Genomic DNA, 12,056 nt, shown 5'->3' on the forward strand with positions numbered 1-12,056 from the left:
AGCCCCCGCCCCTCCGAGAGCTATACCTCACACACCCCAATCAGCGTCTGGAAGCCAAGGAGGCATCAGAAAGGGTTTGCACTTGCTCTGTGACCTTCCTTACTGTCCCGGCGCCTCAGCTCTCACCTGTGGAGCGAGCCCAGTCTCCACCCCTCTCCCCGTACACACACTCTAGGGGTCCGTGCCAGGATTTAAGGAGTATGGCGGCTCTGGCGCACAGCAGGTCTCAATACACAGACGGCTATTATTTTTGCCAGCTTCCTCAGTCTCCTTGAGGGCAGGGAGAGTCCTGCCTTTGAGCCCTGCTCCCCCGCCCCCACCCCAGGCCTTCTTCCTAGGCCTTCTTGGGTCCAGGAAGTTCTTCCTAGGTCTGCCCCAAGTCCTCTCCTTCCTTCCAGGCCCGCGTTGGGAGGGTGGGGGCCACGGCGGGGAGTTCCCTTTAAGGAAGGTGGGGGAGGGGGCTGCTGGCCGGTCCTCCTTCCGCCCCTCCCTGGGCCCCGCGGGCCGGGGCTCAGGGCCAGGGCCCCGCGCCAGCGCATGCGCCCGCCTGTGGGCGCTGTCCGGCCTGCGGGAGCGGCGCGCACCGACAGCCGGACGGACGGGCTGCCTGGCGGCTGGTCGGACAGACGGGGCAGCGCAGGGAGCTGGGACGCGGCGGGACAGTGACATGGCCGGCCACACGCAGCAGCCGAGCGGGCGCGGGAACCCGGGCCCTGCTCCCTCGCCCTCCCCTGGCCCGGGCCCCGGGCCCGGCGCCTCGGAGCGGGTGGCGCTCAAGAAGGAGATCGGGCTGGTGAGCGCCTGCACCATCATCATCGGTGAGCGGGCGCGGGGCGGGCGGGTGCCTGGGGCGGTAGGGCCTAAGGCGCGCAGCGGCTCGGAACAAGGAGCACCCCTCTCCGGGCGCGCCTACCGGTCTGAGACGGTGGAACATGGATGAGGGGATGCCCGCCCGGGGCACCTGCGGTGTCTCCCCTCACACAGCAGCCACAGGGCTTCCTGTTTCCACCTCCCCAAGTGCCCCGAATTTTTGCGCTTGAAGGAGGTGCAGGTCCCATCCACCGCTGGAATCCTCCTCCCACCTTTACTTCGCCATGGACTTCCGCAAGGCAGTTACCCTCAGTCTTCTCGTCTGTAGCATGGAGATGGCTGTGGTCCTGCCTTGAGTGCGGGGTCTTGCAAGTGTGGGAACTCGGTAAGCTGACCCCCGCTGAGGCCCCAAGTTCTGAGTCTTGTGGCTTAAACTGAGTTCCTACTGTGTGCAGGGTCCAGGTGCCGCGCCGTGTGAATGATTTATTCTTCGCAAGCAGGAGGGACTGTGGGTAGCCTGGACAGGTAGAGCCAGCCCAGAGGGGAAATCGGTTCAGAGTATATAGTTAGTGCAGAATTCTGCAGCAGGACCCTGGCAGAGGCGGAGGAGCAGCCAGTGACTGGGGGAGGCCCAGTTCGGGTGGGCAGACCCAGCCTGCGAAAGGCCAGCTGCTTCCTGGGCTGGGATCCCATCTGCATCCTCTCGCTCTCTAGCCCAGCTTCCCCACCTGAGAATGAGTCTGTGCATCCTTCCCCCACTTGGGGACTTCTGGGTAGGCAGAGGGCTCAGGGCACAGTGAGAACAGTGGTGGGGTTTTCCTCCTTCTGTCCCAAGTCAAGAACACTGATGCCTCAGGAACTGGCTCACCCAGACCTGTGCCTGTATCCACACCAGGTGCCTCAGAGACCTTCGTGGTGGGAGGAGTCTGTTCCGTCTCCTGTCTCCCAGGAGACACAGGCTGGAAGGATGAATGGCAAGGGTCTTGACCACTCTCACTTTACCAACTGCCCAGTCTTCCCCTCCCCAGCCAGTGGGTGCTGCTTGTGCATTCACTGCCCACCCATCCTCAGACCCTTGGAGATGGAAAAAGTTGGGGGCTCAGGAGGGCAGACTGGTGTCTTCACCTCCTCCTCCTCTGCCCCCACACTGGGAGCTCCTGGGCCAAGGTTGGGGTCTAGATCTTGGCCACACCCTGCACTCGCACTGAGAATTGCCCCAGCACACAGCCCCTGTGCAGGTACCTCTCTGTCTCACCCACTTGCACCTGGAAAGGTGTCTTCTAGGAGCTGGTCCCGATCTGGTCCAGAGACCTTCTTGGACAAGAGTGCCCCTGCTTGACCGCTGAGAGGAAGGGCTGGTTCCAGGGATTTGGCCAGGGTACTGGTTAGAGCTTTGCCCTGGCCCACACCCTCTCCAGGAGCTGTGCCTTCAGGAAGAGGAAGCCCCATACATCATGGGTGGGCCTTGGGGTCAAGAGGCTGACTGTGTCTGGAGCCAGCCGCAGTGCCCGGCAGGTGCAGGGAGAGACGTGGTCCTTGCTGGGCTGCCTCAGCTAAACCCAGCACCCTCGAGCTGTATTCCTACTCTTTCTCCTCCCCGCCTCCCATCCCCCTCAGGTCAAGCAGAGGCTGCTGGCTCCTCTCTCCTCAAAAGAGGGCCCTGGTGGTGATGGTGGGAGTGGATGAGGCTAATTCTGCCAGAATTTTTCTGTGCAGCACAGCTCTGCCCTTACAGCTCCCCCACTTTTCATACCATTTTTGCTGTTCCAGGTCCACTGCCCCCTTGGCTTCAGGCCTTGAAGACTGAGCTGGGGTTAGGAGTGACTTAGCCAAGAGTGGCGGACTCAGGAACAGAACCCAGATGACCTGACTCCAGCCCAGGACACTCAGAGGTGGTCCTACAAGCCTGCCTGGGGAGCTTTGAGGGGTTTCAGCAGGCAGGAGGCTGGACTGGGCAGGAGACAGACAAGGGGAGAATGGACCTGGTCCAGAAGGTGACAGATGACGGAGGAGGCAGGGGTGGGCTGAATCACTGCACTGCCCTCCCCAGCCTGATGCCCAGAAGGCCCCCACTTCCTCCCCTTTCACTGTTCCGGTAGCCCGGACTCCCACATCTTTCCCCACTTTCCTGCCCTGGGGAGCCTGGTCAAAGTAAAAATTGTCTGCCAAGTGTCATAGTTTAGCCTTAAAAGTCTTGAAAACTTTATAGCTTCCTCCATAATCTTTCTTGTTTGATAGCAGCTTATTATCTCCAAAACTTCCAAATAGACCCTCCCAGCAGATCCGATAATTCTCTCCCTTTGTAACCCCTGCCCCAGGCTGAGGAGTAGGAATGGAATGACTTAAAAGGGCTTTGGGCTAGAGCAACCTAAAATGTGTTTAGGACAGCACCTGCTGGCTACAGCAAGCACAACTGGAGGGGAACGGGCCAGCCTGGAGGAAAAAGAGCCTTCTGGGGCAGACACTGTGCAAGACATCACCACATCCAATGCCTATTCAGAAAAACACACCTTACCACATTATGAAAACATGTTCTCCCTTTATCTCATTTGATTGCCTGCTGTGCAAGATGGGAATTTTTATACCCATTTTACAGATGTAGAAACTGAGGTTGGAAGTTAAATGACAATGCTGCAAGTGGTGGACTTGGAATTTGGAACCAGGATTGGACTCTTCTCCCAATCCAGTGCCTTTCTTCACACTGCTCTGGTGCAGGGCAAAATTGGGGCCAGATGCAGAGCCCATGATGGGGGAAGGTTGAGGATTGAGCTGGGAGCTCATCCAACCGGGATTTAGTGAGCTCGCCACTCTACTATGGATAGATGAACAAACAGGTGGACAGAGAAATAGCCTCTGACTCCCCCGCCCCCACCCAGGGCTGTATGTACAGGGTCTCTTGTCCTGACTCAGGGACCACAACCAGCTCCCTCCCCATCCACACCCAAGGAAGGGTCGTGCCCAGGTTCAGCAGAGCGGGAATCAGCCAGGTCTACTGACCAGACTGTCCTGTCCTTCGCTCTCTCCCTTTGACTCAAATATCCAGCCCATGTTTGTGGATCAGGCTCAAATATGTTCTAGAACTCAGGGACCTCCTTCACGAACCCTGTCTCCTTAGGAGCCAATCTCTACTCATCCAGCCATGGCCAGTTCCCTCCGTTGTCTCTGGGGCTGGAGGTGCTGGGCTGCTCAGAGGATAGACCTCTCCAGAACCCCAACCCATCCTCCCCGGGACCCTGAGGGGACATAAAACCACACAGGAGGCTGTCTGTACCTCACCATAGCCCCAATTTACAGATGAGGAAACTGGGGACCTGAGGCTGCAACCAGCCCAGGGTCAGATGCCCTTGGTGTGCTCTAAGACACCGTCGGGGGCTGAAGCAGCTCTGGCTACAAGGATGGGGCCTGCTAGCTCTGGTCACGCTCATTCATGTGTTCAACAGGTAGGTACTGGACAGTGCTGGGCACTGTTCTAGGTGCTGGAGACACAACAGGGAACAAGACAGACAAAATTCCTGTCCTGGATCTGACATTCCAGCATGGGAGTCAAAGAGCAAACAGATAAGCAAGCTGAATGTTTAGCTGCCAGGGTAATGTAAGCGCTAAGGTGAGAAAATGAAGGAGGGAGGATTGTAGGTAGATGAGTCAGGAGTGAGATGGGGTGCAGTCTGTGTAGGCCTTGCAGCCGCAGTAAAGACTTTGCCTTCTTCTCTTTGTCAGGTGGGAGCCTGGGAGGGCTTTGGGCAGAAGAGAGATGGCATGAGATGGCATGGGGCGGGATGAGATGGGATGGGATGGCGTGGGGTGGCACGGCATGGCATGGCCTGGGGCTTACTGTGGAGAAGAGGCTGTGGGCAGAAGAGGCAGAAGCTGGAAGCCCAGTCGGGAGGGTACTTGAGTCACCTGGGTAAGACATGATGGTGGTTCAGAGCAGCGTGGCAGCGGTGGAGGTGCTGAGAGGAGGTTCAGTCGTAGGTGTGTTTGGAAGATTGAGCCAAATATGTTGACCTGGACACAGGGTATAGCAGAGTGGAGTCTGGGTGACAGCAGGGTGGGGCCTGCGCAGCTGGGGGCATGGTTTGCCATTAATTGACCTGGGAAGACTGTGAGATGAGCAGGTCCGGGAGAGAGAGTTCCACTCTCCTGCTCGCCCCTCTCTCAAAAGGAAAGTGGGTTAGGCCGGAGGCGCACGCTGACCCATTGGCAATTCCAGGCATGTCCTGGAAACGTCCCCACTCACCTCCCTGGAGTTCTGCCAACACCTCAGCGGCACTGCTGTCCCCCTGGAGGGGTGCCTGACATGCTCACCGTAAGGACGCTGTGCTGGGAGTCACAGGCTTCACCCAGAGCAATAGCAGGGCCCCCAAAGCAGGGCTCTGGCTGCTGACCCCAGGGTGGTGAGGTCCCAGAGTGTTCAGATCCAAGGGCCAGCTTGGGTGGCCTGGGGTGTTTCCAAGGTAGATGACAATAGTGAGACCCATAAGCACTTCCTGGGGCCTCTGATGGAGCAGGCAGTGTGGGAACAGACCCACATCACTGCCTCATCTCCCCATCTTACAGATAAGAAGGTTCGGAGAGTGAAGTGCCTTGTCCACAGCCTCCCATCATGAGGGATCTGGGATTCAAACCCAGATGTAGGGGTTCTCAACTAATAATTGGTCCCGCCCATGGCCTCAGGGGCCTTGGGACTTACCAACGGGGATTTGGAGCTCTTCCCCAGAGCCCTCATGGGTCACATCCTAACAGGGAGGTGCTGGGACTCATTGCCCGGGGCAAACGGAGGAGGTCTGGCCTATGGCCAGCCCCTGATCAGACCCAGGAGCCCTGAGCTACTCTCTGCCAGGCCAGCAGGCCAGCGTGGCAGGAGGAGGCCCCGCCATGGCCCTGCTCGCTGAAGAGGCAGGCGATAGGCCAGGTACGTGTAAGGGGACCTAGGCCCTGGGGGTTCCCTGTCCTTCTAGGGGGCTTGGACTTCTCATCTCAGCAGGCCAGGGCACAGACCCCGCCCTCTGGGCATGCAGGGTCTGCCCAGGATGGCAAATAAAGTAGTCACTTCCTGGCCATACTCCAGGTACCATGGGAGAGGAGCAGGGGCCAGCTTATAGGAATCAAGATGGGAGATCAGGGAGGGCTTCCTGGGGGTGGCGTTGCTTCTGGGAAGCCATTGAGCTGTGGAGAGACCTGCCGCAATGCGGGACAGAGGGCTCCAAGCAGAAACTGTGTTTCCTCGGGCCCCGTGCAGATGTGCAGGATGCGTCCCTCCTGCCCAGCAGTGCCTCAGCCAAAGTCAGTGTTGCACCAGCCCTCTGCTGCCCCCTAGCTCAGTGGTCCTTACTGGCACAAGGGGAAACTGAGGCCCAAGGAGCAGCACGGGCCTGAGGTCACACAACAGACTCCTGAAAGTGTTCTAGGGATGAGGGGCGGTGCCAGCAGCCTGACAGGACGTCCCTGACCCCTCCCCCAGATCCAACTCTGCACGGTCCCCACACACACACCGAGGGCAGCTGGCCCCTTCCACCCACACGACCTCCGCAGTCCACCCCTGTGACCTCCGTGGTCGGCTCATGCCTCCCAGAAATAGGTCAGCACTCACCGCGGCAGCCGGGGGAACAATGGCTCTTTCTTCGTTCCTTCACGGAGCCGGGTAAGCCCCATCAGGCCACACATCTTAATGTGATAAAAACCACCCAGCTTGGCCTGAGGGAAGAGGGGCGGGAGGAGACTGGAGGGGGGCCCCCTAGTTGAGGGACTCACATCCTCGCCCACCTTCCTCGGAGCTCTGGCCCCGCCAAGGACCTGCAAGGACCACAGAGCAGCCGTCCCACTGGGTGGATGGGAACATGGAGGTCTCGGAACCCACCTTTCTCCAGCCTGCCGTCCATCAGACACCTGACCGGGTGCTCAGCAGTATCTCCTGGCCCATCCCACAGTGTGTGGTTCCTGCCCCCCTCCTCTTCCTCCAGAGCAGGATGCCCCAAGGGTTGGGCTTGTCCACTGCAGTTCACCCAGTCGGGCAGAGCTGATTCTGCTGGCCCTGAACATGAGGGCTGAGAAGGGAGGCCTGGACCCACCACCAGGAGGCATGGGCAGGTTCGCCTGCAGCACTGCCTTGCAGCTCCATGGTCCCTGCTCCACAGCTCCTGACATCGTTCAGTGCTGGAAACGCCCACCCCTGTCCTCAGCAGCATCCCTCCTCCTCCCTGCCCGCTGCCCCTCACCCAGGCCTGCCGCCCACCTTGCTCCTCGCAGAGCCCAGTCCAGCCCACACGGTGCCAGAGCGGCCAGTGGACCTCCATGGGGTTTTGTGCCACCTTCCAGCACAGACCTGAGGCAGATGCTGGAGGCTGTCCAGGCCCAGAGGAAGAGGCCCCCAGAGAGCTCAGAGCCACCTGCTGGCACGTGTGTTCCTTTGAGCCACGTGGGGAGAAGTCCTGCACTGTGGCCTGCAGCCATGTGTCTAAAACAATAGCGATCCTCACCCTGGCCCATCTGCCGAGTCTTCAGCCGCTGGGCACAGACAAGTGATGTGTCCCTTTCAAATCCCAGCCTCGGAGGACGAGGCGCCAGGTGTGGCTTCCCCGAGGGCTACCCTCGTGAGGCCCCGTCAGGCTGAGTTGCATAGGGTGGTGGGCGTCCCCACGAGGTGGGTGGCTCAGGGCCCTGGATGCACCCAGCTCCTTCCAAGGCCACCCAGCCCCCACTGGCTTCCAACCTCCCTGGCTTTTGGCAAATCCCACTCCACCAGGTCCTGAGAACAGAGGCTCTACTGCTGGATAGAGTGACCGCCAAGTCTCTTTAGAAGCCTAGCAGCCCACCCAGGCCCTGGGCCCCGTGGCGGATGAAGGAAGCGGCCCCTCTCTCCCTGGAAGCAAGCTGAGGACACAGCTTACCTCTGGGGCTGGGAGACAGGAATTCTTTCCTCCTTATCTGGATGTATTTAGGGCTCCTGGGACGTGACTAGAAAACCAAGTGGGGCGTCGTGGCCGTCCAGACTGGAAATCTGTGCCGGCCGGGTGGGGGTGGGGTAGGACTGTGGACAGGGAACGCATGCAGATGGGCCGCCCCAGCTGTGTCCTCGTCCAGACCCGCCTGTGGGCCTGGCAGGTGGAGCGGGCAGGGTCTGCCCTGACGGACATGCGCTCCCCGCCCCTGGGCCCCGGCAGGTGGGGCCCATCTCGTGGAGGGGCTAAGCCCCGGGTCCCAGCAGTGTTGCTCTTTTCTTCATGTGGCCTGTGGGTTCTGGGATTATTTCCTCTTGGGCAGGCCCTAGTCCAAATCACCAGTGATGTGGCCTGATTCATTTGCAGAGATGGTGAGACCCGGGTAATGCAGAACATTGCCCACTTTGCCCGAACTGCCAGGGACCTCAGGGCTAAGCGGGTGCTCAGCATTTTACTCATCCTGGGAACCTGCTCTGCAGCCCACAGCGTGGCCCTCTGAGCGTTTCCCATTGTTCTGCGCCCAGACCCCATGAGTGCCCCACAGTGCCCATCCTTCCAAAACTCAGACTCAGCCCATGGGCAGGCCAGGCTTTCTGTGACCCATGACCTGGCAGATTCCCCTGGCACCCAAGTCTTGGAAGCTAGCCACCCTCTCTGCTACTGCCCACAGTCCCCTTCTGGGGGGGTCGAGTGGAGACTGCTGCCCCCCACTTCACAGAGGAGGAGTTCAGTCCTTCAGTGGCATTGGTGCCACTTTGGGCGTCGGGCCGTTCACTCGTCCTGTAGTTTGCTCAACAGATGTGTATTGAGCCCCAACTGTGTGCTGGAGGCCCAAGGTGAGGTTGCAGACGGTACACACAGAACCACGCAAAGATGCAAAGGACACCTGGATACAGCTGTGAATGAGCTGAGGCTTCCCATACAGTACCTTGCTGGATCCTCACAGCAGTCCCATTGTATAGACGGGACTCAAGAGGTTCCCTGTCTCCTGAGCCCCAGCCAGAGTTTCCCACTGTGGTCCTAGGATTAGAGCAGTGACCCCTGTTTGCAACCAGTGAGCTGTTCCCAAGGGAGAGGCATCTGTGTCCAGACCCCAGGCTGAGCCAACTGAGTCCTGCCAGCCTGCCATCATCCACCCCATCCCTTCCGTGATGGCGGCTAAGCAACCCCCAGCCCTGAAGATGCACCAGCTCCTCTCCCTCACCCCACTGACCCTCGCCCAGGACCTGAAACATTTTAACAATGCCAGGCATGGGTCCTAGGTCAGGGAGGAACCCAGCAGGCAAAGGGCTCTCTAATAGGGAAAGAGGAGATGGAAGGTAAAGAAATAAAGTACGGAGCAGGGTCTGGGGCTGTGAAGTGGGAGGAGGAGCCTTACCGGTGTGGTCAAGGAGGACTTCGTGGAGGAGGTGCCAGTCCCCAAGCCACTCCATGAGTTTGGATTTCGGCCAATAGGAAGGTGGCAAGAGAGTATCATGGTCAAGGTCTTGCTTTAGGTGGCCAGCTCTGGCCAGGCTGGGAGGAAGCCAGGTGGCTGGAGGCTGACAAGCCTGGAGGCCTTGGCCAGGGGCGAGGGACTGGGCCTGGGCCCTGGGGGGATGCAGTGGAGTGGCTGCCACTCTGCCACTGCTTGTGCTTGCCCTACCTCATGGCTGTTAGTTGGGGGCAGAGGAACTCAGAACAGGACCCATCTCTGGCAGTGGAGCCTGTCTGGACAAAGTGCCACTCGCCATGCCAGGGGCTGGGGAGGGGAGCTGAGGTGGCCAGAGTGGGACTTGCAGGGTTTGAGGGACCCAGGAGGGTGCCTCCAGGCCCACCCTCCTCCTTGAGGGAGCAGCCCGGGCTCCCCTCCTCACGGCAGCATCTGGAGCTGCACAGAGAGGCTGCCCTGCTGGGGGCGCCCAGACCTGATGCCTCCCCACCTCTTCCCCCCGACAGGAAACATCATCGGCTCGGGCATCTTCATCTCCCCCAAGGGAGTCCTAGAGCACTGTGGCTCCGTGGGTCTGGCCCTCTTCGTCTGGGTCCTGGGTGGGGGCATCACTGCCTTGGGCTCACTGTGCTACGCGGAGCTGGGAGTCGCCATCCCCAGGTCTGGTGGGGACTACGCCTATGTCACCGAGATCTTCGGGGGCCTGGCTGGGTGAGTGTGGGGCACCAGCAGCTGTGGGGTGGTGACAGCCTCTCCAGAATGGATGGCCAGCTGGGCCCAGGACCCCAGTGTCCTCCTCTGCTTCTCACATTGCAGGGAGGTCATGGGAGTAGATGGAGGGAAGGGGAGGTGTTGGGCAGCCTTCTAAGGCCAGGGTGGGTGGGATCAATGCCCACCCTACTCCAGCTGGCCCCTTGACCTCTCTGTGCTTCCTTTTAAATAGAGCTCCTCTAAGCCCCACTCCCCACCCAGGTGCTTATGGGTGGGGAGGACCTTACTATGGAAACCTCTCTAGATCATGCCGACATCCAGTCAGGGACACCTTGACGTTAGTAAACTAAAGGCAGGGTGGGGGGTGCATGACAGTCCTATCAACGCCCTGCAAGACGTTCCCTTTAAATAGCTCCCGATGTTCCTTTATTCACGTGAACGTTAGCTGAGCACCTACTGTGGGCTGAGGGCCAGGACACAATGATAAAAAGATCCATCCCGGGCCTCAAGTTGCTTACAGTGCAGAAGGGAAATGATCCTTCAAATGTGATTAAGACCAGGAGGATCCTTGCTTTGAAGATATGTGAGAGGCTGCAGCCCAGCAGCTAAGAGAACGGGGTGCCCACCACCCAGAGAAGACTCCCAGGAAAACCACATTTGTGCCAGGCTTGGAGGAAGGGTGGGGTTTTGTTGGCCGACCAGGAGGGGTAGCACGTACAGAGGCTGGTGGCCTGGGCGAGCTTGGTCTGTCTGCCACGGCCACAGGTGAGGTCAGATCCATCGTAGACGCCAGGGCTTGTCGGGGACGGGGCAGCCCGTAGGTGGAGGGCCATCAAAGCTATTGCAGCTATCCAGCTGAGCCATGCTGAGGGCCAGGACAAAGGTACAGGAAGATTCCAGGACCATTTAGGAGTCTCAATGGGGAGGACGTGGTGGCCAGTGTGGCATGAAGGAGAGGCTTGGAGAGACTCCATAGATGGTGGTTCCTGGGACGGGGAGAGGGAGATTTTAGGTTGGGGTCTAATGCATAGGTGGGGTCGGTGGCGTGTCCGGGGAGACGCTGAGTCAGGCCTTGGGTGGGGGATCTGGAGCGCAGACGAAAGGTCTAGGCTGAAGTATTTAAAGTTTGGTTCCGAGGGATGTGGTCAGGGGCCTTTAACAGGGCAGTGGAGGATGGGGCCCTGCTGTTCTCCTCTGGGGAGAGGGTCCTCAAAGGGGCCTGGGACCTGAGAAAGCAGAAGAATTTTGCTGTGTGGCAGAAAACTCAAGAAGATGGAAGGGAGAGGAGGACCCGAGACCCACCCCAAGGGCACCCAGCATCGAGGGTGGGCAGCGGGGAGCACCCAGTATGGGAGGAGGGTCATGGAGCTAGGATGTCCCAGAAGCCAAAGGGGGAGAGGTGGTGCAAAGCAAGAGGTAAGGAAACAGGGCTACAGAGCAAAGGAGGACCAAGAGGAAGCCACTGAGCTTGGTGTCCCCGGATGAGGCAATCCCTACCCTCAGGGTGGGACGGACAGGGGACTAGGACCACCCCCACGGACAGGCACTCGCCTGGGTGCAGACGGAGCCCCCAGGAACAGGTTGGGCCTCACTCCCACGTGGGCACCCTGCAGAGGTGAGATTCTGGCGGATGGGATATAAATCCCTGTCACCCCAGTCAGGGGTCTTTGCAAGGTCTGGTCCCTCGGGGATCACAGCTCGGAGTCAGCCACCTGCAGCCACAGGGCTCTGATGAGAACTACAGCTGGAGCTGTGACTGGAGGTCGCGGGACAGCCCACCCCAGCTCAGGAGCAGCCTGTGACCGGGGACTAGGCGGCCATTAGAAACGTGCTTGGGTCCCGAGTCTCTCTCCACACCTGCCCAAGGGCAGGCCCGTAGCTGTTTGCACTGAACGCTGTCTCTGTTGAAACAGTTCATAAATAGAGCAGAGACCTCAACAAGGTTGGCCCTGCCTCCCTGGACCAAAGCTGGTATCTGGCCCCCACAGCAGCTCCGGGTGCCGGGGCCCAGGGTGCAGCCCCACTCCACATATCCAGGCCCCCTTGGCTGGGAGGGTGCCGGGAGGCCCGAGCCACTTGGGCCCTCACTCCTTCCAGCTTCCTGCTGCTCTGGAGCGCCGTCCTCATCATGTACCCCACCAGCCTGGCCGTCATCTCCATGACCT

General features: G+C 59.7%; 1 protein-coding gene across 1 annotated transcript in view; it reads left to right on the forward strand.

Annotated features, from left to right (window-relative positions):
* Nucleotides 1–652: 652 nt before the first annotated feature.
* SLC7A10 (solute carrier family 7 member 10) overlaps nt 653–12,056 on the forward strand; it is a gene marked incomplete at its 3' end in the record, with an annotated part of 15,180 nt that continues 3,776 nt past the window's right edge. Inside the window, 3 exon segments of the mRNA XM_082677057.1 lie at nt 653–818; nt 9,687–9,891; nt 11,989–12,056. Of these exon segments, the coding sequence (XP_082533183.1) occupies nt 668–818; nt 9,687–9,891; nt 11,989–12,056 (424 nt within the window). The 5' untranslated portion in view covers nt 653–667.

Source organism: Grampus griseus, assembly GCF_964374135.1.
Source record: "Grampus griseus genome assembly, chromosome: 19".
Lineage (NCBI taxonomy): Eukaryota > Metazoa > Chordata > Mammalia > Artiodactyla > Delphinidae > Grampus > Grampus griseus.